The sequence below is a fragment of the Prionailurus bengalensis genome, chromosome B1 (assembly GCF_016509475.1).
Source record: "Prionailurus bengalensis isolate Pbe53 chromosome B1, Fcat_Pben_1.1_paternal_pri, whole genome shotgun sequence".
Lineage (NCBI taxonomy): Eukaryota > Metazoa > Chordata > Mammalia > Carnivora > Felidae > Prionailurus > Prionailurus bengalensis.
In genome coordinates this window covers 76,849,367-76,876,288 of record NC_057344.1, presented here as the reverse complement: position 1 = coordinate 76,876,288, position 26,922 = coordinate 76,849,367, and the positions used below count along the sequence as shown (strand labels likewise).

The 26,922-nt window shown below is 34.6% G+C and overlaps 1 protein-coding gene across 8 annotated transcripts in view; it reads right to left on the bottom strand.

The window, feature by feature from the left end:
• The window catches only part of LRBA (LPS responsive beige-like anchor protein), a 786,930-nt gene that overhangs the window by 567,258 nt on the left and 192,750 nt on the right, over positions 1-26,922 (bottom strand). For all 8 annotated transcript variants that reach the window (XM_043567604.1, XM_043567611.1, XM_043567619.1 and 5 more), the window contains exons 23-30: positions 17,831-18,883; positions 16,447-16,625; positions 15,477-15,630; positions 14,895-15,075; positions 11,113-11,240; positions 10,510-10,617; positions 6,424-6,580; positions 2,841-3,288 (exon numbers count right to left, since the gene is read on the bottom strand). In XM_043567604.1, the coding sequence (XP_043423539.1) occupies positions 2,841-3,288; positions 6,424-6,580; positions 10,510-10,617; positions 11,113-11,240; positions 14,895-15,075; positions 15,477-15,630; positions 16,447-16,625; positions 17,831-18,883 (2,408 nt within the window). The remainder of the gene's footprint in view (positions 1-2,840; positions 3,289-6,423; positions 6,581-10,509; positions 10,618-11,112; positions 11,241-14,894; positions 15,076-15,476; positions 15,631-16,446; positions 16,626-17,830; positions 18,884-26,922) is intronic.

The following is a 26,922-nucleotide window of genomic DNA, read 5'->3' as shown; positions in this document are numbered from 1 at the left end:
TGTAAGTACAAATTTAAACTAATAAAGCATGTCCAACAGTTTAAAAATTGCAGAAATTTATATTTACCACTACTTAAGAATGATCATTAAAGGACTAAGATTTCACGTTTTTCTAAAATGCTTTGGAAAACACAAAGAAAATGCAACATGCATCTGGCACAAGTTTGAGATTCTAGGGATATGTCTGGCATTGTTCTCAGGGTGCAGTTTAAGTTTCTATTAAAGAGACTGATAGAAATCCTTGTTAATATTTAAGGAAATAACTCTAGATTTTTAGTAACTGCTATCAACTTTGACAAAAAACACTTGACACTGTTTGGCATAAAGAATTTGTAAGACAGATATGTCTTTTAGTTTTATAAGCTATTTTTCAAAACTGTCAATTAAAATCCAAATATTAAAGTATAAGACTTTACATGTTATAATTTTCTTTACAAACTCACTAACTTTAATGAATAATTAGTATCTGTGAGGCACTGCACTAAGAATACAGAGGAATTATTTATATTTATAACAACCCATGAATTTAAGTACTACATATTATCATCCCCATTTTACAGATGAGAAAGAAGTAATTTTCCTAAAGTTAAACACACAGAAAGTGTAAACACTGTTGACTTTTTTTTATATGAACAAGGGAGACCTCTGTGAAAGTTTCTTTTTATTTAGCCACAACAAAGAGCAACAATGCCTTCCAGATCACTAAAGTTCAGAAGTTCCATTTCAAAACAGTAACCAGTTTCAAATATCACAAACTTTCACATAAATGCTATTTTATTTAGCATGCAAATAGTTCGCTAAAGGAGAAAAGAGCATTTTAAGCCTAGCACTTTACTCCCTTAGGATCTAATTGAAAAGCCAGACAAGCCCTTGAACTTTATCAAGATAAATCCCTGGCATCCACTAATCACCACAGAGGATCTTCAAATTAGATAAGAGCAAGAATTTTGGCATGGGAATGAACACAAACACCTTGCCATCCACAAAGGCCCACAACCTGGCAGCCTTTCAGCAAGGTTCCACTCATGTAGCTGTTACTCTAAACTTTCCAGCTATTGCTTGGAAGTTGATAATTCTTAAGATATGAGGAGAGTTGTGATTTCTGACACAGCATTCCAGAGATAAATACATGATCAGAGGGATGCTTTGAAATTCCCAAAGATATTCCACTGGTCTACAGCTGCACGAAAATAGTTTTTCAAAAGGTGTCTCTTGCTGAGAAAAAGAAGGGGAAAAAACAGAGCACTGTGCTTGCCATCAGACAATATGTTAAGTGCATACTAGACATGTAAGTTCCAAATAACATCCTGAAAAACGCTATCACAAAAATTCCCCCTCTGGATTCTATTTCAGTAAACCCCTTACTACGTATTACTGAGGCATGGTTTCCTAAATAAATTTATAACTCACTCACTGAAGACATACTAAAGCATAGATTTAATTCCTATACAACTTTAAAATAAATAAATAAATGCCAACAATTTTCAAATTTGGGACATTTAAGGAAACTTTGCCTATATTAGTAAGATATATTAAATTGAAAAATCTAGTTTCCCTTGAGGCACCTAGGTGACTCAGTCGGTTGAGTGTCCAACTTCAGGTCATGATCTCATGGTTCATGAGTCTGAGTCCTGTATCAGGCTTACTACTGTCAGAGCAGAGCTGCTTCAGATCCTTTGTCCCCCTCTCTACCCCTCCCCCACTTGCATGCGCGTGCACCCTCTCTCTCTCTCAAAAATAAACTATTTTTAAAAATCTACCCACAAGTATTTGACTACTCAATCTAAGATTAATACAAATTTAAACAAATTATAAAAATTGAGAATATTTTAAAAACTAGTTATGTACACCTCTTCCCACCCTCAAAATATAGCCATTGCTATAAACAGTTTTAAATATACTCTTTGAGGGGCGCCTGGGTGGCTCAGTTAGTTGAGCATGTCTGACTCCTGATTTGGGCTCAGGTCATGATCCCAGGGCCATGGGATCAAGCCCTGCATCCAGCTCTGTGCTGCTTCAGATTCTCTCTCTCTTTCTCTCTGTTCCCAGCCCCAGTAGCACACACACTCTCTTGCTCGCTCACTCCCTAAAAAATAAAATTTTAAAATAAAGGAAAGAAAATATACAATAAAATATTCAAAGGGGATGGATTACTGTGTCAACTTCCTTTCAAATTACTCCAGAAAAACAAAAGTTCTTTTAACTGGCAACTTCTCTATAAGTTAGAGCTTATATCAAGATAAAATACTGATCTTTGAAAAAGACTATATTTAATAACTCAATACATACATGTCTTATAGGTAGAATTTCAGAAAGTTTAATAATATATACAAAAAAATTTCAGGCATATTAGCAAAAGGTTCACTAGGCAGCAGAACCTAAAGTCAGGAATGTACAGTCTGCTTTCTAAAGCTGTCAAACTCTGAACACCTTGCTGAATTCCTGAGTCTGTTGAAATCCACAGATTCAGACTTCTTTTCACAAAGGCTGGCACAGTACTGCCAGCAAAAGAGTGAAAGGTAGCCATGTATAGGTAAAGGCGAATTCTAACTTATAACAAACAAAATGATTGCCCATATAATTTGCCAATGTAACATTAACATTAAATATTACTTTTAAATCATCTTATTGGTATGATGAAAAACAAAAATGTGAATACCTTGTTGCCTACTTACAAGCCTTTTATACAACAAAAACATCCTTGTAATTTTTATAAACTAGATCAAAACACCACTTTCTAATGTTGAAGCTACAAAATTTGCAGAGTTAAATTAAGTTCCTGTTTACCCTTTGAATTTTATACATATAAGCAGACCAAAACAAAAGACTATTTACAGTACCTATCAAAAGATCTGAACTGAACAGGTTGTTCAACAGAAAGATCACCAAGAGCTCCAAGACAGGCTGGTGGCAGAAGGGTAGGATCCACTGTGACTCCATCTGCTGGTATATTAACCAAGCTTCGAAGAATGTCCTTCACATTGACATTTTTTGAAACTGAAACCGATGGTGCAGCCTTGTTATTCGACTCATTTCCTCCATCATTTCTGGCTTCCTGAGTTTTATTGACTTCTAAAGAAAGAGTGCACAGCGCCTCGCTGATTGCATCTGGGCCTGCACTGACACTTGGAGGTGCTATCAGAGGAGCTACATGCACACTGCTTCCTAAGCCAGTAGCTGTTTCTTCCCCAATGCCTGAGTCCCTCCTCCGAGCAGATGACGTGCTTTCAGATTCTTCCACCAATGCTGGGGTTGGCGGACTGAATGCTGATGGTGCATTTTCTACATCTTACCAAGAAACAAAAGGAAAAGTATAAACAAAAAAAAAAATTAGAAGCAATTTTTAAAAGGTACATCCAGCCCTAACAGCTATCTACTATTTTATTTATTTTTTAAGGTTTTTATTTTAATTTCAGTTAGTTTCACATATACTTATATTAGTTTCAGGTGTACAATATAGTGATTCAACACTTCCATCCATCACCCTGGGCTCATCATAACACCTATTTAACCCAGCCCACCATCTAGTATTTTAAATTAGGAAATATATGGCATGTTCTAATAAAAGGCAAAAATAAATTACATAATCTATGTAATAATAGACGCATGTAATATACTGAGTATAACAACAAAATAGATGTTTCAATAAAACAATGAGAATAATAAAAGTAATAAATGATAATAAACTGAGAAAAAACTGCCAAACTGACCATGACATACCAATGGATAGCAACACAAGGCTGAAAGCCATTGGCCTAGAAGAAAAAATCCAAAATCCTTGATAAAGTATAAGACTCTTTAATAATATGAGTCTGATAGAATTTAAATTTAATAAAAGCAGGGAATTTGTCTTCTTTAACACTTCATGTCCAGTACCTATAACCATGCCTGGGCCCATAACAATGCCTGGCACGTAGTAGGTCATCAACTATTTATCAGATGACTATTAATTTACAATTTTATCTTCTGCTACTCATGCCATCACACTTTATAACATCAAATTACATGCAATCTGCTAAACATGGGACAACATTTGGGGCTTCTGTGCCTTTATACATTGCCATTTCTCTGGACAATAATTCCAAGATTTCTACCTCAAACACAGTTTCTACTTGTTAAAAAAAAAAACACATGTCATCCTTCCTATATGCAAGAATAATTCAATAATCTTTAAAATCTAGTTCAACAAGGAGCATCACCTACTCTCTGTTTGACTCATTCCCTCTAATCAGGCATTCACTGCATACCAACAAAAATGCTCCATCTTCCTAAATCCAATGGTTACCAAAAACCTCCATCTTGATAACTCCAATGGTCAGTCCTCAGCACTTGACACAGCACCAACAAAGGATTATTGCCTCTAACTTGCCAATACTTTTTTCACTTTGCTAATAGGACATTATGCTCTTCTCATTCTTTATGTATTACCTCCCTGGTTGTTCCTTCTTAATTCCCTTCACTTATTTTTCTCTTTGATTTCTTAAATTGGAGGGACTTAATACTTATCTTCCCTAACAATATTTACTTCCTTGAGTGATCTCATTCACTCTTAAAGTTTTACAACACTACTATATCAACAAAACAATACATACTTATTTATAAGTGCCTACTTTACATCTTGTATGTCTAAAAGATATCTCAAACTCAACATGGTGAAAACTGAATTTATTTTTCCCTAAATATTTTTAACTTTCAGTCTATCCAACTACACCTTATAATCATTCTTGATAACATTGCATCTTTCACATATTCACACCTAGTATTTTCAATCCTGCTCTCTCTCTTTTGGGATGAGCACTGGGTGTTGTATGGAAACCAATTTGACAATAAATTTCATGTATTTAAATAAATGAATGAATGAATGAATGAATGATTAAATAAATAAATAAATGAATAAATAAATAAATAAATAAATCCTGCTCTACCATCAAAATATATCCAGAATCTGACAAATGCTCACTACTCTACAACTACCATTTTAGTCCTCCCAAAAACTACTCTTTCCTGGATTATTGCAATATCCTCCCAACTGGTTGTATGAGACTGTTAAATTAATAATTCTGTTGCTCCATGCATTCTGGTATTCACTCCCTTGAATGAGGGTTGGGCCTCACTTACTTTAACCAACAGAATGAGGCAGAATTAGCATTGGGCCAGTTCTGTGCTCAAACTTTACAAAGATCTGGCAGCTTGGGCATTTCTCAGAATCCCTGAACACCTCTGTAAGCAAGCTGGCTACCTTGCTAGAGGGAACATGTATAGAGACTATACAAAGATAGAGGCCCTCCGAACTAATGGAGGAAAACCAAAGAATTTACTAAGAACAATTATCAAGGACCCAGACATATAATCCCAGCTGAGCCATTTCGAGTCAGTCAGCCTCAGCTCTTGGAGCCATCCTTGCTAGGCACTAGATGTATGAGTAGAAAAGCCATCTCAGACTTTACAACCCCAGCAAACATCATCTGGAGCAGGGATGAATGATACTCACTGTGCCCTATATGAATTAAATTCACAGAATCATGATAACAAAACTAAAACAGTTATGGCTTTAACCACTGAACTCTGAGGTAATATGTTATACGGAAGTACACAACTAAAACACTGTTTTTCATCCTTGCCCTCTAGAATGTATTCTCCCTACAGAATCCCAAGTGTTACTTTGAAAAACTTAAGTCAATTGTCAACTGCTATCTCAAAACACTCAAATAATTCTCCATTTTCCTTAGAGTAAAAACCCACACTCCATATCTCTTAATCATTCCTGAAATTTTTCTCTGTTCAATTTTATCTTTTCTTAGAACTTACCACCTTCTAAAATACTATACAATTTATTTAGTACATCTACTTCTTCTTTTCAATCTCCTCTCACAAGAATATATAAGCTCCAAGAAGGATGACGTTCTTTTCCTCTTTTGTTCATGAATATGCCCAAATACCTAGTCGGTACTGAATGAATGCTTATTAAATAAATAAATCACCTCCACTAAGTGGTAGCTACTTCTATGACTGCAAAAGGTGCTTCTCTAACTATACATCTATAACTTGCAGCTACTCTACACCTCTAGTTATTACTGTTATTTATTAGCAAATCTGCCTCTTATAGAGAAATATGAATTATTTCTTCTTCACAATAAATGCCAAGGCAAACAAAAATGTTTAACATGGTATTTGTAAAAGATAACATTTTCTCACTTATGTTTTAATTAAATGGCTCATTTAAAAAAAAAAAAAAAACAAAAATCATCTCCCAACTGCAATTAACTACACAGTACTTAAAATAAATTGAAATATATAGTTATTAATTTAAAAATATATACTCTCACTTTATAAATAAATGGATTTAAATTCCAGAATATTTTAACTATTAGGTAATGTTTTACTTGAACTTTGGATCCCAGAGAATAAAATATGGAAGCTTACCAGGAAGTGATAAATTCCCACTTTCACTACCAGCTTCTTTAGACTGGTTACGCCTTTCATTTTGGGGTTCCAAAATGTCTCTGTACTTTGAGACCATAAGAACAGAGATGAAGTATACAACTGCCAAGGCTAAAAACTGAGCTTGTTTGCTATCCTCCTAGGGAAAAATAAAAGTAGTTGATCATGCCACTATTAAGTAACATGTTTCGATCTTATTTTACATGACAATATTTACATATAAAATACATCCAAAAATCTTTTGACATACACTGAAAATAATAATAAATTCACCTCAACAAAGATTAGGCAAAGAGTCTTGGAAAAATGCCTGTAAATGAGAGTTTTTAATACTTGTGAAACATGGAAACAGAGAATTTGGTTTGTTTTTAAAATGAGGTAACTCAGTCAGAAGACATATGGCATAATATACCTTGTAAGATTAATCAAAAAGCAATTATCATTACATATGTATAACTATTTTTACTTCTAATCATAAGAATTAAAATATGCGGAGGCGCCTGGGTGGCTTAGTCTGACTCTTGATTTGGGCTCAGGTAATGATCTCAGGGTCAAGGGATTAAGCCCCACATCAGGCTCCACACTGAGCATGGAGCCTCCTTAAGATTCTCTCTCTCCCTATGCCCCTTTCCCTGACTTGTGCTTTCTTTCTCTCTCTCTCTCTCCTTCTCTCTAAACTTAGAAAAAAAAAAGAATATGCAAAAAAAAAATCAGAATTAACAATTTTCCTAAAAGGCAAACAACCAAGAGAAAAAAAGCAAGGTAATCAGATACAGAACAAGATGCCAAAGGAATTCTCAAGAGCATTTTAAATAGTACAGACAACCAAGTGTCTAAGATTAAAAATATAGTGTCTGCCAGAAAGAAAAGGACAAACTACGTTGACCTCTAGAAGAGGTCAGGGCTTCATCATAGCTCTACAGATCACCTACATGTCAGTATACTGATGACCTCTTCATCTAGTCCAATACTCCATCTTCAAAGGGACCCTGCACACATCACTATTCTGAATATTTTTCACAATAGGTTTGCACTTAAAGGAAAAACTTTAAGTCCATCAAATTCTGAAAACCAGAGGTACCGTGAGTAGCAGAAAACTTATAATAAGGAAAACAAAGAACACTGTTGCCTAGCAGATAAATAAATGGCAACTAATGGTGCAAATGAAACAAAGTCAATTAGCTAGTGTCAAATGTTTTTTGACATAATTTCTGGGAAGGAACGAGATATCACGTTCAACCTGAGCATTTCCATTTAATACAAATATTAATCTGTAAAGAATCTATGATACTCTTTAGGCTCATATATAAGACCTTATTAGCCTTGATGGAAAAGATAAATGTACATTTTCCTGTTTTATTAACCATTCCTTTTCTCCAAACACTCCTGTGTTCTACTGCCCCACAATACTGGCACTATTATAATAATTGTTGCTAATGATGTTGGCACCAAAAATGTAGGCAAATAACTTACTTGATTCTAACTTCTTAATCTACACAAATTATTTATATGACTATCTAAATACTTATTTAGCGCATTAATATGTTCAATATTTAGTTATTACAGTATGAAGTTTATAGAATAAGCCTAATTTCTGTCCAAAGAAGAAACATCCCATAGATATTTATGTTTCAGCCTTTTATCCCCAAATAAATTTGTTTTCAACAAGTAGGTATCACTTACTGAATACTTATAATGGACCGGGCACTGTACTATGTAGTTCAAACACATTCATTAACCCCTTTTAACAAGATGAGGCCTAGAAGAATAATTGACCTAAAGGCATATAGTAACTGAAAAAGCAAATGTGAACTCAGATTAGAGCGTTTACAAAGTTTAGCACTTAACCTCAGGGTAGTAACTTCTTTATATTGCCAATCTAAGGTCATTTCCTTTTTCATCAAAATTGGATTATGCTAAAAGAGACTCTGAGATATAGTTTGGGAAACACAGTCTTTTTTCTAAAACTCCTATGATTATAAAACTTTTTTAATTACAAAAAAAAAATTTTAGTTATTAATTACTTTTAAAAATTACATGTTAAACATAAGAGATACTCTAATTCTCTGTCCAAATATCCTGACATAAAAACTTATTACAAAGTTCCAAAGAGCCAAATCATAAAGAGCCAAGATGAGGAATTTTCATTTCAAGTACTATGGGAAGCCATTAAAGAATATTTAAAGCAAAAGAATTATATTACTTATAATAGATTTTTAAAAATCACTGTAGGAAAAACAAAGCTATGGGGCAATGGACTCAACCAAAGAAAAGGAAAGTAGCAACAATATTTGGTCCCAAAATAAACCACAGTCAGTGGGTTTAGGGAAAAAAAAAAACAGTTGATGGTTTCTTAACGAAAGGAATAATAAGAGCTATCAAAAAGCAAATATATGGGGGCGCCTGGGTGGCACAGTCGGTTAGGCGTCTGACTTCAGCCAGGTCACGATCTCGCGGTCCGTGAGTTCGAGCCCCGCGTCAGGCTCTGGGCTGATGGCTCAGAGCCTGGAGCCTGTTTCCGATTCTGTGTCTCCCTCTCTCTCTGCCCCTCCCCTGTTCATGCTTTGTCTCTCTCTGTCCCAAAAATAAATAAACGTTGAAAAAAAAAATTTTAAAAAAAGCAAATATATGGAGATCTAAGGAGGCAACACACCTAATGGTTAAGATCAAAATTCCAAGAACCACATTCCCTAGGTCCTTAACCCACTTCCATCTCTTATTATTTGTGTGATCTTAACCATAATATTTAACTTCCATCTTTCTCATAGGATTACTACATGAATTAAATGATACAGAGCATCCATTTCCATGCTTAAAACACAGTAAACATTCAGTAACTGCTAACTATAGGTAATAACTATTAACTACAACTACTATTAACAAATTGTATATGTGTACAAAACTTAGTTAAGAACTCAAAAGAGCACCAAGACCCTACAAAAAGAGGAGGGAAAATTAAAACTGATGGGCACTGAGGAGGGCACCTGTTGGGATGAGCACTGAGTGTTGTATGGAAACCAATTTGACAATAAATTTCATATTAAAAAAAAAAAGAAGTTTTAAAATTTATAAAAAGACTTGCATGTAAAATAGAACATCTAGTACTAAATGCAGTAAGTGTTTAATAATTATTAAGTAATGATAATACTACAAATACTGGTGAGGATTACAAACATATATATATACACATATATATATATAATATATAATTTTTGGACAGAGAAAGAGCATGATCAGGGGAGGGGCACAGAGAGAGAGAGAGAGAGAGAGAGAGAGAGAGAGAGAGAGAAAAGAGAGAGAATCTTAAGCAGGCTCCATACCCAGCATGGAGTCCTACACAACCCTGGGATTAGGACCTGAGCAAGTCAAAAATCAAGAGTCAGACACTTAACCAACTGTACACCTAGGCACCCCCAAATAATTTTTATTTTCATCTTTATACTTTCTTTATTCTTTAGACTTTCTTATATGACTTTACAATTTATACGTGAAAACTGCGCCATATGTCAAAATCAACTAAAACAAACATTTTTTAAAAATTAAAACTGCCACATTTCATTATTGTAATTCTAGTTGTTTGAGGGAAAAACATCCAATATTCAGTAAAAATAATATGCCATTCAGAATTTGAACATTTCATTACTTTCAGAGCGTAGATTCTGGAGCTTAAGACTGCTGGGTTGGAATCCTATCATTTACTAGCTCCATTAACTTGAACAAGTTACTCAAGCTCTCTGCCTCAGATTCCTCATTTATAAAATGAGAATTACAAAAGTACACAACTCAAGAAGTCGTTGGACTTAGTGCATGTGAAGCACTTACAGTGCTTAATATGTAATAATGTTTTATTCTTTTCAGTATCATTACTCTGATATATTAATTCCACTTATATAAATAGTACTGTCCAATATTCTAAGATTCTAAAATTATTGTCATGAGAATTGGTTCTAGTCCTTCTTATCTCTATTCAACTGTTTTATATCACAGAAAGTTTTTCCTTTCAATACTTTGGGCCTAGGTAGAAATATGTATCAGCTAAGAGTATGTGAAAGAAATATTGTAACTTACTATGTCTCTGAAGACAACTGCCCTAAGCCGATTAATATCCATGTCTTGTAGAAGCTTGTCAAAATCTCTTACTGGAGATATACCACCAGTTATAATGTCCACTGGACTCTAAGACAAAAAATATATATGTATTACACAGACATTTTAAAATATTAGCACAGTATTCCAAGAACCAGGAAAAAAAGGCTGTAACATTGTTTCTCCTAGCTTATTTTTCCTACTTCCTTCTGTCTTCTTTTTAGGGGTACTGGGATAGAGGTGGGGGTCACAGAAGGGAGCCATAAAGGAAAAATCAAACTGCATGCTAACTCACCAAGTTCATGAAATACAGATTGACATATTCAAAGGAAATTGACATATTTGACATAACAAAGACACTAGAAAAGTAAACACTTGGAAAAGCAGACAAGATTAAGTATAAGCAAATCTTTACTGTATATTTAAACACAAATATTTGAATGTTATGTCCACAGACTAAAATAACTATTTTAGAACCTTTGTCAGATTTACTTAACTTTATGTTGAAATGAACAACTAAATCTAAGATCTTATTCATAAAGTAAGAGGTACTTTTTTATTAAATTAATTATTCTGTATGCTTACCTTTGCGGCAGATTTCCCCATGGGAATCAGGCTGTGTACTGTTTTCTGGCCCTTGGCTGTATCTCCTCTAGCTTTCAGCTGTGAATGCTGCTGACACTCTAAACAATTCCTAACTGCCACAGCACACACTGTAATTTAAGGAAAAGATTGGGCCAGAAAATTTTATTTAAGATTTTGAAATTGATAAAAATCACCTACATAATATGATTTACATAAGCTTTTATTTGAAACAGATTACTTTCAGCAAATTCCTACAATGTTCCTGGACTCTATCACCTCGTGGTTGTTTTGTGACTTTGTTAGCTACACTGTTAGGGCCCACTGCTAAGAGAGAATCATTTCAGGGAACTAAATCAACAGGCTAGTGTTTCTTAGAGCTTACCTAAGCTAAAGTGGAATGATCTTTTATTAAGGAAAAGATAGGGAAGAAAAGAACTGAAAAGTAGGAAAAAAGAGAAAGCGAATCACACTGCTATGAACTAGTCTATAATAACAACCTATCACCTTCATCAAAGTAAAATAGTTAAACTTAAAACTTTCATGTATTTCTTATGGTCTATCACTATAGCAACATATTTATAGAGACTGATAAAAGGTAGAACATTTATAGAAAATATTTACAGAGTCTACTTTTAACTGGTTTTCATTAAAACCGTTTAAAAGGTGGGGGGCAGAAAAGAGACTGTGATTAATAAAGTCCAAAATAGCCTCTCCACTATTATGCTAAGTGAAATAAGTCAGAACGAGGAAGACAAATACCGTATGATTCCACTCATAAATAGAATCTAAAAAAAAAAAATTAATAAACAAATAAAAGCATAATCAGGCCTATGAATACAAAGAACTAATGGTTATCAGAGGGTAGGGCAGTGGCAAATGGGCCAAATGAGTGAAGGGTAAAGACAGATGTAGGCCTCCAACTATGGAATGAGTAAGTCACAGGAATAAACAGCAGAGCATAAGGAATACAGTCAATAATATTGTAATAGCAACGTAACTGGACCTAGCCTAATGTATAAACCTGTCAAATCACTAAGCTGTACACCTGAAACTAATGTAATATTGTGTGTCAACTATGCTCAAAATAATAATAATAATAAAAATAATTTTGGGGCGCCTGGGTGGCTCAGTCGGTTAAGCATCCAACTTTGGCTCAGGTCATGATCTTGCAGTTTGTGAGTTCGAGTTCCGCATTAGGCTCTGTGCTGACAGCTCAGAGTCTGGAGCCTGAAGCCTGCTTCGGATTCTGTGTCTCCCCCTCTCTCTGCCCCTCTCCTGCTCATGCTCTTTCTCTCTCTGTTTCTCAAAAATAAATAAAGGGTAAAAAAATAAATAAATAAAATAATAATAATAATAATAATAATAATAATTTCATCCAGTAGAAACCAACACATTTATAAGCCTAAGGATCTCCAAATCTTTGCTGAAGATTTGATGTTCCAGTATATTACTACCAGATATTAACCTTTTTCTGTTTTGTTTTTGACTAACTGAACAGTTTCACCAATATTATACTCTTAAAATGGTGACCTTCTCTGAGCATAAATCCTATAGTATTCATGTTATATATAACTTATGATTATAAAATTTTAAAGAGCCTGCAATAACACTGTTTGCTAACCTGTGAGTTATGTAAATTCTAGAATTTGGTTGGAACATTTTCAACAACTTAAAATAAGTAGTAAATTAAATGAATCACCTGTTCAAAAAACTACCTCTCTAAATGTGTCCCCCATCAATTACTCGGGTTATTTAGAAATTAATTTTGAAGTTTAAATGATGAATTAGGTAATGCAAACATGACTATGAAATGCTTATTATCATGTGAATCGTCTCAGTTCTTGATCAGATCAGTAGCACTCAGGCTATATAAACTGAACAAGAGTAGGAGAGCAAATTAAGAACAAAATGGCAAACTTCTCTGGGGACTCTACTACCAGACTATCCTATGGCTAGCATAGAACTGAAACAGGAAAGTATTCAGATAAGTGCAAGACAGCAACAAAAGTTGGGGAAAAGGAAACAAGGAATATAGTGAGGGAGGGAGGGCAAGAGAGTATGGAAAATGACTCTCAAATTTGAAATCAGGCCCAGAAAAATAACTTTTGCACTTTTTTGTCCCAGGTTGCATAAAATCAAGTTTGGGTATCGCAAAGTTAAAAACCTATCACACTCGGCAGTCTCAGTAGTAGAAGCTACTCTTAACTGTTGCCATCCTGCCTTCTCACCTCCAACCTCAGGAAAGAATAGGAATGAGGAGACCAGGGATCAAACACTTGGATTGTTTACCAAGCTTACCATACTCTATTAAAGACTTTGAACAAATAGTTTTCAGAATCTCACTTCCATATATAAAAAGACATGATGCTGGGGTAGATCAAATTATGAAAATGAGTATTTCCCTAATTTCGGAATACTTGAGTGTAGTGACACATTGATAGCATAGCCTTGTATTTTTAATTCCAGAAGTATACTCTTTATAGGAAAGTGGCAACGTTTAAAAAAATGGCATATACAAAAGCAATGGAGTCAAAATAGTTTAATTATATTACTAATAGAAAGTTCAAGGAAGTATGTTACAACAGAAAAAGTCGGAAAACAAGTTAAACTATATTCAAATTCTAACTTCACCAACTACAGCTTTTGGATTTTTAATACATTTCCTAATTTCTCTGATCTCAAATATCCTCATGAATAAAAGAAAATAATTGCTGACTCATTGGAAATCTGCAATAACAAGTATAGTCAATAAATGACAGTTTTTGTTTTCTTATACTTACCATTTGAATCTAATTAAAATTTTAAAACAAATTTCTAAAAACTGTCACATCAAGTTCTTTAGAGCATCCCAAGTTGAAAAGTAGTTTGAATAGCATTTTGAGTAATCAAAACATAATCAGTGCACCAAAGAAGTCTAAATATATCTCAGCTTATATAACAGACACTCATGCTAAAAATGGGAAAATATTTCATTAACAATGAGATTTTCCACCTTTAGTGTTACATTTCCACAGATGCCTTATTTCTGATCTCTCTTCATGTGGCAATGGTTCCTAGTGGTTTTGCTTCCATTTCTTCAACCACCTCTTCCTACCTGCTTCTCTCCCTTTAATAAGCAAATCATTAACAAAACCTCAGTATTTACAACTAGATGCAGGAAACCTTCTGCCCAGAGAAAATATTTTGCTTCACCTAAGGAAGCCCTGATGACATTAAAAATTCTTTATGTATTTTAACTTTTACCTAAGCAAGAAATGCCTCCAGGAGAATAGAGATCTAGATTGCAGGAACTGTTCCAACAAATTACCATGGCTCATGTGGATAAAGGCTGTACTTGAATGATGCTAGTTTTAGAATCTTGCTACTCAAGTATGTTTGTAAGATAGCAGTTTCAACATCACCTGGGATGTTAGGCAATTATAGACCTCACCCCATACTAACTGCATTTTAACAAGATGCTATGGTGATTTCTTGTGTATGAATCATCTTAAAATCTGAGAAGCACCATTTTTGAGCAAAAAAAGATCAGAGGAGGAGGGGTAATGGTGACCACAATCAACTGAGATTTTTTAAAACATGTCATTCCTCTAGCCAATTTTATAACTACTACTATAAGCATAGTACTTAGATAGTCTTCACTCTTTGGAGATTAAAAAAAAAAGCATATGACAAATTGCCTAGTACTCATTTTCCCAACAACAGATAAAAGATAATTTCAATCTAATATGTCAAGATAACTGAAAACTTTCAAAGTAAATTCCTGATAGGTTTTAACAGCTCACCTAGTCGGAGACACTGTCGCAAAATTCCTCCAGAAGACATATTTTTTTCAGCTTCAATTTCAGTAAAGCCAAGAGAACTTGCAAATATAAGCACATCCACAAGGCTGATTAGCCTCTGCAAAAATGTCACAGAGGCTTCTATTGAAAGGCCTTGAGTAGGTTCTATATTCTCCAGCTCATGCTGTAAGGAACAGAATTTGAAATTTATATCTATATTTTGATAAAAATCTAATTTTCTTGGATACATTCGCCAAATTTCTAAGTTTTATAAAAAGCCAGCTTTCAGAAATCTAGTTCAACAGAATGTTTTCCTTTTTCATCTAAAAAGAAGGCAACAGAAAAGTACAGGTGAACCACCACCAATCATATTCTCTAGCTGACTCATACCTAAGAAATCAACGTAATTTTTAGTTCTTTCATTCTTGGAACAGATTCTAAGGTCCTTTCAGGTAACTGTAAAAGATACTGTTACTTTTGGCTTAATGCACTTATGATGCATAGTAACCACCACATTCAAGTGTTAACAAAGATGCATAACAGTAGCATTTTCACACCAATTTTATAGAGTAGTTAAATCCTTACTGTAGCCGATGTAGCAGCTGAAAGCAATGGCAGTATACCCCCACAAGCCATGACCATATTGTCCATCACTTGAGAGATGAGATGAATTGTGTTGTGTACAAAGATGACATTATCACTGCTATTCACGAAGTCCATAACTGTCTTTGTTGAATGGCTGTCCAAAGATAAATGATGTTTACTGATAAAGCTAAAGAAAGGAAATCACAGTTTGCCTACTTGAGAGGAGGGAGGATAAGACAGTGCGTTTGCTTCGTCTTTAAAGCTGAGGCAATGATAATGATACAACAGACATGTTGGGGATGTACTTCTTCACAAGATGTAGACCATTTCATATCAGGAGTTACTATCCATGCCCCTTTTCAGTGCTGAAACATATAATACTATTCATCTTGTATATAAAAAGTTGAATTATCCTTAACTGGGAACAAAATTGAGAAGTCACCTAGCAAAAACTAAGAGGCAAATGGTGTTAAATGTGCAAATAAAAATAAATTTTCTACTAACATTTTCTTAGATAAAGCCATAACATGCTTTTAAACAGGATAAGTGTAGTATACAAGTAACAATAAACCAATTAGGCATTTCAAAAACATAAATCATACAATAGATAATCTGAAATATGCAGATTTCTTATACCAAAACTACATTGGAGAATTGGGTGTTATAGAGTCCAATTTTTTTATTTTTAGTACTTATAGATAAACCAACTTAGCTTTTATGCTACAGGAAATCTTCAGCACATTTTTTAAAAGAAAAATCTCTGATTTTCAGTTTTTTGTAATTCAGACTGGGTAGCTCATTTTTACAATGGCCAATAAAAGTTAATTCAATAAAACCCTATCACAGAAATAATTTATATTCTACTTTTTAACTAATGTCTGAAATAAATTGCAAAATGTTAACTATATAAATTTCTTTAAACAAACACTAAACTTCATACACATCTTCTATAACAAACATAGGGACATACCTTCTCCACATCTGTATATCTGTTTCTATTGAAAATAATAGATCAGTGAGCAAACGTTGATGCATTTGAGACCATTTGAACTCAGGAATACGAAACATAGCAGATCTGGAATCCCTCCTTTGTCCATTACCTCCATCTGGTGCTATTCCTTGACCTGGCCCCTCCTGTTGCCTGGACATCTAATACAGTAAATTTAGAAGAGTAATAAAATAAATTGAACTTCAAAGAAGGTATTAATAATAATAGCTCCTATGCAATTCATCTAACAAATAATCACATTTGAAGATACTAAGGAACCAAATTTACAGAAAAAAAATCAATAAGTAATAACATTAAAACTTTTAATACATTTAGGGACGGCTGGGTGGCTCAGTCGGTTAAGCGGCCAACTTCAGCTCAGGTCATGATCTCTCAGTCCGTGAGTTTGAGCCCCGCGTCGGGCTCTGTGCTGACTGCTCAGAGTCTGGAGCCTGTTTCAGATTCTGTGTCTCCCTCTCTCTGACCCTCCCCTGTTCATGCTCTGTCTCTCCCTGTCTCAAAATAAATAAAACGTTTGAAAAGAAAACTTTAATACATTTAAAGCCAAGTTACCAAAAATGCTAACTACCGTAATTCAACAGTCATTAGCTTGGAACCATTTGGTATTACAACCAGCTAATGTATCATTTCTACAAAGGAATCAAGAAGTTCTTAGATTTGAATATGAGGAGGAAAGAAAGGCAGTATCTGGATTATAAATTGGTTAAAATTAAAAACAAACATAAAGATAACAAAATTAAGAACACCCAACAAAATAGGAAAGAGGGAGTTAAGAGGTGAACAGCATGAAAAATTATAACATGGAATCAACCACTGTCTCATGAATTATTCTGAGATACTAGTAAAGGAGAAAGCTGTGCCTCTTGATCTCAGAAAGGTTCCTCCACTCTTACAAAATAAACAAACCTCGTGGAACAATTTTAAACTACATGCTTCATATATAAAATTATACACTAGTAGGTGGTTCTGCAGGACAACAGCCCTAGATTTTTGTCAGAAAATTAATGTGCTAATAACTACGATTATGTTATCAAATAAAGGTAAAGACAAGTATTTCCAATATTTGCTTTCTAAACTAAAACTATTACAATCCTAAAACTTGAAAGTAGAAAGTAGTAACTTCTGGTGATCTTGTGGTAAAAATAATAATAAAAGCTGCCATTTAATCAATTCACACTAAAACCTTGTGCTAAAGAAAACAAATATAATCTTTACATTCATTGCATTTATATAATTGCAAATAGGATATGAATCAACTCCAAAAAAAAATAAAATGTAAGTATATACACTTGCTTTATCTTATTTCAATGCTAATACACTTCAAGAATACAGTAAATATAATCACCTCAAGCACAGGTTGATGGGGGTGAGATGCTTCCATGTTTGTATTGGCCTTCAACTCCAATCTCTCAGTATCTGTAGCAACACTGGAAACGTCCAATTTAGCAATCCTCTGCTCAGAAGTAGTAGGAGACTCAAAGATATTACCAGGAGAATCACTAGGTAATTTGGTTTCTCTATCAGAGTTACTTGTTTTCTTCCCTTCATCTAGCATTGCACCAATATCTGATTGTACAAGTGTCTGGGAAACAGTAGCGTCTGGTGAGGTAGCCGGAGACCCTGATGCTGGCATAGTCAAGATTCCAGAGTCTTTGGAATCTTGAGTTTCGCTGTCCGTTTGCTTCTTATTTACAGATTCTTCCTCTTGAAATATTAATTTGTTGTCATTACTAAACATGTCCAGTCTTTCACTGGCTTCAGAGGCAGCTGGAGACAAACTATCTTCTTGGAGTTCTGTGCGTAGACTGGCTTCCTCAGTAGGACTACTTTCTACTTTCAGTTCTACATAATCATCATCTTCCTCTACTATAGACTTCTCCAATAATTCTGGCACCTCTGAAGCATCCTCTTCTGAAGGAGAACTTACAGAAGCAGTTACTTCACTAACAGTTATTATACCTTTGCCAGCTCTTTTAAAAGAATTAGAGGAAACAGTCTCACCTATTGTATCAGAAGATACTTCTAAATCATCTATATGAATTGTTTCATTTATCAGTGTTTCCTCTAAAGGGACTTCATCCAGTAACTCCTGATTTTCTTGACCAGTTTTCCTTTCTTCATTAGACGTGTTAGGAGTTTGCAGTCCAACGCTGGATGTAGAGTTTACTGAAATTGTCTTCTCAATACTTGACTTTTCATCACTATTTCTGGGGATATGAGTAGACACAGGACAATCCTTCATATCTGATTGCTGGGATGCTACTGAAACATTAACATCCCTGCTAATGACAGAGACTGCTCCAACTGGACTTGAACATTGCCCAATTTCTTCATCAACCTTTCCCTGGTGTTCTCTGAATATATTGGCAAGATTTTCTTTGTGTATTTCAAAAGTGACCTAGATGAAAAACATCCAGTCAAAATATGCAAAAAAGAAAGAAAAACAGAACATACAGTACATAAAATTAAAAATTTAACTATTTTTCAAATAAATGGTTTTATATAACGCAATAAAATAATTTTCCTAGAATATCCTTATCTTATAAAATGAACAAAAAGTCAATCACAAAAATTTAAATAGTCAAAAAAAAATGAGAGCTATACTTAATGATGATAGGTAGCATGGCTTTAAACCACAATAACATCCTTACTTAGCCTATTCTTAAACATATATATGAAAAGAATATACTATTCCAGTGACCTCTATAAACTGTACCAGGATCTAAGTATATAGCGTTGCGAAGGGCTTTGTACACTAGATAATACATTGTTTTAACTGCAATGAAAATCCATTTCTATGTGACTTATCCTCAACATAGATTAAAAATATCAATTAATTATGCCCACTATTATAGCAGCTCTCCATATATTTATTTAGTAAAACTTTTTCTTACTAAACTAATACAAATTCAGCAATGAGAAAAAAATCCAATCCTTCCCCAAAGCTCAACCATAATTTTCAAAGTCTAAACTGGTCAAAATAGCCTGCAAGTTCCAGGTTATCCATCCATCCATCCATCCATCCATCCACCCAATGCCACTTGCTTGTGACTGACTAGTATGTATCAGGCACTATGAACATCAACTCTTATCATGCCTGGCCCTGCACACTTTTACCTCAATAATTTTCTTACCAAAGATTATTATAGCCACCATTATCTGGTTGCCACTGGTGTTAGAACAGGAAACACCCCTCAGAAAGAAGTATAATACAAGCAGAAAGTACAGACATAATTATAGTTTACCAATGTTAGAACTGTTTGTTCCTGTAACCTACATTATTATAATATATACAGCAAACTGAACCTTTAGTCAACAAACATTTATTGAGCCCTAGTATGGGCGGATGGTAGTAGATGACAGGAAAAGATGATTTTTGTGCACAAAGACCCATAGGCATTTTTGAATCATAGGTATGTATACATATGGGTAAAAGGCAAACAAATGTTTAAATAATGCACAATGCACACATTTTTTCAATAGCTATTTACTAACCTTCACTCATAATATATACAGTATGCTCATGCCTTAATAGGATACAGCTAAAAATAAAAATGTTTGGAAAATAAACATTTTACAAATTATAAATACTGGGGGAATTTTTCTGAGTATTTCAAAATGTAATGCATATATTCTAAAGAATAAAATGGCACAGTAACATTAACAAAATATCAATTTATTTTATAACCATTTTTTTAATGTTTTGTTTTGTTTTAAATAGGTCCACACCCAATGTGGGACTTGACTCACAACCCTGAGATTAAGAGTCACATGCTCTACCAACTGAGTAAGCCATGTGCCCTGAACTAACTTATTTTAATTGACCAACTTCTCATTATCTAGTCAGCAAAATTTACTGAACACCCAAAGCATGCCAGGCACTGTGTGATGAACACAATGTCCTTGCCTTCATGAGGCTTACAATCTAATGAAGGAGATTGAAAACAAATATACAAAAATATAAGATAATGTCAGTTAATAGTGAGAGATTTGAAGGTGGAAAAAAAAAAGAAAAGAAAAGTCTAGGTGGGATGATGTAGTAGAGTAACTGGGGAAGGTCTCTAAGGATATTATATTGAACAGAGATCAGAATAAAGTGAGACAGAAAGTTATATGAATATGAAAAGGAAAACAATTTCAGGCAGAAGGAAAAACAAATGCAAAGCCCCTAGTAGCCAAAATAATCGTGGTATGTTGGAGGAACAATAAACAGTAGAAAGAGAACTATAGATAAGGTCACAGAGGAAGGCATTGGCTAGATCATAGTTACAGAGAACTATAGACTGTATTAATGATTTTGAATTTTATTCAGAGAGAGAGCCACTAGAAAATTTTGAGTAAGAGTAAGACAAGATAGGTTTGTTGTTGTTGTTGTTGTTGTTGTTGTTGTTGTTGTTTTTAATGATCCGATTTCTTAAGGAATCATTTAGTCTATTTGGAAAACTGACTTTAGGGAAATCATTTCTGCACTGATAAGACAATTATTATTGTCTAGAGAAGGCAAGTTTCATACCACCAACCTCAGAGTGATTTTGAAAATAGATCCTTTATTTCAAACACAGTAAGTTTAGTTTTCAATAATTATTTGCTTTCATTTTACTCAATTTAAGGATTTTAAATTTTTTATTATAAAATATATCCATAAAAATAAATACATACAATTTATACATACAGATCAAAGAGTAATTTTTTAAACCCAATACACCTACTATCCACATCAGGAAACGGAATACTACTACCTCACAATTCCTCTATGTGCCCATCCTCAACTGTACTCCCAACCTCCCTACCCTTATTAAGAGCAAATCAACATTCTTACACTTCTGTTGTTCCCTACCTGTTTGTTAACAGCTCTACTACCTATACAGTAAAAATACTTATCAAGTTTAGTTTGAGAAGCTAAATATAGCATAATCTTAGCCAGCCATCAAATAAAAGGGCAATATTGCTAAATAAATAAATAAATAAAGGCTATCAGAAGACAAGCTACAGTTCCTGAAGTTTCTCTTCAGTTTCTATAAGAGGGTATATAAGGGTATTTCTAGGAAGTCTGTTGGCAAGGCCATTAGGAAATATACAAGGCGTTAAGAACTAGAGCATCTATAAGGGGTAGTGTGGGCCAGGTAGTAGGTATCTGGCATGAATAACGTACAAGAAGTATACTACTTTGTATCTTCCAATTCTCACCATGGTCTACCTCTACTCTCAGAAGTAAATCAAAGCAGACCACTTTTTTGACGAGAGAAGCATGAATGTACAAATGATCCAGGCAGGAGGAATACGGGCCTATCGCATGTAGGTAATTTGTTCTCAGGTTAAAAAAAAAAAAAGTTATAACGGCAGATGGCATTTCATTGACAATAGCTTCCCTCTATATCTGTCTCCTAAGTCAAACCATTCCAGTTTAGAAAGACTGTCGTATGTCTACTACATAGCTATCATTGCAGGATCTCCCTGAACCATGGTCCTAGAGATCCCTTCTCATCTCTCTTCCATGTTGCCTCTCCTTTTCCCTATGTCCCATATATTTGTTTAAAGCTCTCCTTTTGGTGTGTATATCCTCTGGCGCCTTCTCAAAAAATAAGTACATGTAAACTAAGTTTTTGAGACTTTAAAACATTTATTTTACCTCCATACTTGATTAATAGAGTATAAAACCATAGGTTGGATAGCATTAATCCCCAGAATTTGAAAGGTATTTCTTCACTTATTTCTGTGCTTCTGTTGCGAAGTCTCAGCCTACTCTGATATCCTTTATATAAACTATTTTGTTCCCTGTGAAATCATATAAAATATCCTTGCTCTTAGTGCTTTCAAATTTCACAATGATTTTCAGCACAGATCTATTTTCATCCATTGTGCTAAACACCCATTGGGTCCTTCCAATCAAGCAACAAATATCCTTGGCTCTGGGAAATTTTCTTGAATCTATTAATTTATACCTTTGTCTCCTTTTTCACCTATTCTTGCTTTCTAGGATTACTATTTTTTGACACTGCACTGAATACTCCTCTAATTTTCTTACCATATCTCTATTTTCAATCCCTTTGTCTTTTGGTTCTACTGTCTCGGAGAGTTCCTCCACTAACCCTTAAACATGTTTTACATTTCTCCTATATGAGTCTGGGCTAGTCACTTGACTTCTTACTGCTCATATTAAAATGGGTGGTACAAAGGGAAACACAAACCTAAAAAATTTATATTTTAAATGTTCCCTGGTGTTAAAAAAGAAAATTCCCTCTCCTCTCTTGAGCACTTCCTGTAGAAAACCTGAAGTTCAAAATACAGTAACCCTTGAACAACACAAGGGATGGGGTGCCAAATCCCCCCAAACCTCACATGCAGTCAAAACTCAAGCAAAACGTGGGGCGCCTGGGTGGCTCAGTCGGGTAAGCATCTAACTTCGGCTCAGGTCATGATTTTGCAGATAGTGAGTTTGAGCCCTGTGTCAAGCTCTGTGCTGACAGTTCAGAGCCTGAAGCCTACTTTGGATTCTGTGCCTCCCTCTCTCTCTGCCCCTCCCCTGGCTGTGCTCTCTCTCTCAAAAATAAACACTTAAAAAAAAAAACTTTTTTTAATCAAGTAAAACTTGAATCCACAAAAACTTACTGACAGCCTACTGCTGACTAGAAGACTTACTGATAACATAAACAGTCTATTAGCATACATTCTGTATGTTGTATGTATTATATGTATCCCTATAATAAAATAAGCTGGAGAAAAGAAAATTTTAAGAATTGGGGTTCCTGGGTGGTTCACTCGGCTCAGGGTCCAACTTCGGCTCAGGTCATGATCTCACAGTTCCTGCAGCTCAGAGCCTGGAGCCTGCTTTGGATTCTGTGTCTCCCTCTCTGCCACTCCCCCACTCATGCTCTGTGTTTTCGTTTCTCTCTCTCTCTCTCTCTCTCTCTCTCCCTCTCTCTCCCTCTCTCTCCCTCTCCCTCTCTCTCCCTCTCAAAAATAAACATTAAAAAATTTTTTAATGTTAAGAATGTCTAAGGAAAAGACATTTCAAGTATATATTTATCCAAAAAATCCACATATGAGTATACCTGCTCAGTTCAAACCTATGTTGACCCAGGGTCAACTGTACTTTCTCTGGCATTTTGAGATGTATATAAATCTTGTGAAAAGGTAATAAGTCTTTGTGCTATTTCTGCATCCCGGGGATATCTTTCCTGGGGGTGTTCAAGTCATCTCTTTGAAACATGAACATCAAGAATGATGATGCCCTGCTTCCTGTCTCTATGGGAGTTTAAACCTAAGTATTTAGTTCCAAAATGTAACCTCCAGCTTGGCCAACATATACAAGATTTTCTCTTTTGGATAAAAACAGCTACATGTATGTAATGGATTGTATCTGTCTGGCCATATAAAATGGTGAAATGCTTTTTTTGTCTTTGAAATCTCTTCAGTGGATAGCCTGATATGTGCATTACAGTCTGGCTTAATGCTTACTGATTATTTCACTCCTTTCCACACTTTGAAAACAGGGTATTTTGTGCTAACAGGAGCTTTTATTTTTAATTATTTCCCGAACAATATACTAATAAGGTTATTAACATACAGTTATTAAGAGATTAAATGAGTTCTATATGTAAAGTACTTAAAATGGCCCAATACCATTTTGGTGACTGCTGTTTATTTTTATTATAGAAAAGCATTATATTCTAGTTTCATAGTTTATAGTTACTCTTATCTGAGGATGTTAATAGTTATTTTTCTTCTGTTTTGTTTCTTCTCTTTGTGTTATCTGTTTTCCTTGAGTTGCCTCTATTGGTCTGCTTTGTTTCTATCTCCCATGTTAGATGCTTTTCTTAAAACTCTGATATAACTTGGTTTTCTCCTCAGGATTGGCAAAAGGAATGACAAAGGGTCCAGGGGTTAAAAAGCTCTCACTACAGTGGGTAATCTACTTTTACCTTTACTATATCATGATCTGGGCACAGTTTGATTCAGACAACCCAAAGAAGGGTACACAGACAACCCAAAGAAGCATCTTCCAATGTTCTGCTTGCAGGGTTATGGTCTGGTTGCCTACATTTTAGGAGGTAAACACGAAAAGCACAATGGTGGAAGTGTTGCCTTTGCACCCAACATTCAGTTGCACACAGTCTCTTAATCTCCCCACCCCGTCCATTTTGCTAATATAAACAAAGACCAGTGGCCCTCTGTATTGCCCTCTCTAGATTCTGTAAGAATAGACTGGGATAGTGTTTTAATAGCACGGAGGAAGGGAGAGTAACGACGTACCAAATTGCTACTCAAACAATCTTATTCAATGTTGTTTGCTTCTAGCACACCCAACCCCCAATTCTCAGTTTCATATACAGATAGGCTTCCAGTTCCTAAGAATCCTGAGTGTTCTTTAGTGAAAATAAAGTTAGCTCTTAGCTTTCCCCACGCTAAGTTCATAATTTACTTTTCCCAATCTAAGTTAATACACCTATAGATCTGATCACTAGACTCTAAATTTTACTGCTTTTCACTCTATTCCTATTCTCTCCATCCTGTGGACTTACATATTTTTCAAAACCCTTTCATGGCATTTTTAGTAGGGTTTCAATATGAAGTAAAATTAGATGTTAGTGTTTAACGTTCCAGTTTAATCCAAAAGCTTTGTTTTCTCTAAGTCAGCTTAAATCAACATATACTTAGTTTCTGTTCATCTAGTTAAGAGCTATTTTCCAAAATCATTAAGCATATACCTTCCTTTTTTATTTTTTTAAAATAAAGCAATATTATGTTTGATTATGCTTCACACACACACACACACACACACACACACACACACACAAAACCACAGAAACCATAGAGATTTTAAAGGCTATTCTTTGTAATTTCTTGTTAATAGTAACTGTAAACTACAACATTTTTACCCAACATTGAACAAAATCACTGAAATACCTTCTAAAAGTGCTATAAATTCAATATCCTTCTAAAAGTCTATGAGAATAAAGATTAAGATGAATGCAGACCCCTCAAAAAACTTGCTTGTATTTAAATTCAAAATACTTTCAGGTGCATTCCCTCTAAATCTATTTTGTTGGGTTTTTTTTAATCATGAATGGATGTTCTATTTTGCCAAATGCTTTTACTGCATCTGTTGAAAGGATCACATGGTTCTTACCTTTTATTAATGTGGTGTAGCATGTTGACTGATTTAATAATACTTAACCACCCTCACAACCCAGAAATAAAATACCATTTGATAGTGGTGAATGATCTTGTTAATGTACTGCTGAATTCAGTTGGCTAGTATTTTATGAAGAACTTTTGCATCCACATTCATCAGGGATATTGGCCTGTAGTTCTCTTTTTTAGTGCAGTCTTCATCTGGTTTTGGTATCAGAGTAATGCTGGCCTCACAAAATGAATTTAGACTTTTTCCTTCATTTTCTACATTTTAGAATAGTTTGAAAAGAATAGAATAGGTATTAAATCTACTTTAAATGTTTGGTAGAATTCACCTGTTGAAGCCATCGGATAAAGGCCATATATGAAAAGCCCACAGCTAATATAATACACTCAACAGGGGAAAACTGAAAGCTTTTCCTTCACAGTCAGGAATAAGACAGGGATGTCCATTCTCACCACTGTTACTTAACACAGTACTGGAAGTCCTATCCACAGCAATCAGACAACAGGAAGAAATAAAAGGCATCCAAATCAGCAAGGAAGAAGCCAAACTTTCAATATTTGCAGATGACATGATACTGTATATAGAAAACCCAAAGGACTCCACAAAAAAATTGCTAGAACAGATACATGAATTCAGTAAAGTCATAGGATACAAAATCAACATACAGAAATCTGTGGCATTCCTATACACCAAAAATGAAGCAGCAGAAAGAGAAATTAAGGAATCAAACCCATTTGCAATTGCACCAAAAACAGTAAGATACCTAGGAATAAATTTAAACACAGGGGTAAAAGATCTGTACTCTGAAAACCATGAAACACTGATGAAAGAAACTGAAAATAACACACACAAAAAATGGAAAGACATTCCATGCTCATGATGTGGAAGAACAAACATTGTTAAAGTGTCTATACTATCCAAAGTAATCCATATATCTAATGCAATCCCTATGCAAAATACCAACGGGTGGGGTGCCTGGGTGGCTCAGTCAGTTAAGCATCCAACTTCAGCTCAGGTCATGATCTAGCAGTTTGTGGGTTTGAGCCCCGCATCGGGCTCTGTGCTGACAGCTCAGAGCCTGGAGCCTACTTCAGATTCTGTGTCTCCCTCTCTTTGTAACTCCCTCACTCATGCTCTGTCTCTCTCAAAAATAAATAAACATTAAAAATAATTTAAATACCAACAGCAAAATACCAAGAGCTAGAACAAACAATCCTAAAACTTATATGGAACCACAAAAGACCCCAAATAGCCAAAGCAATCTTAAAAAAGAAAAGCAAAACTGGAGACATAAC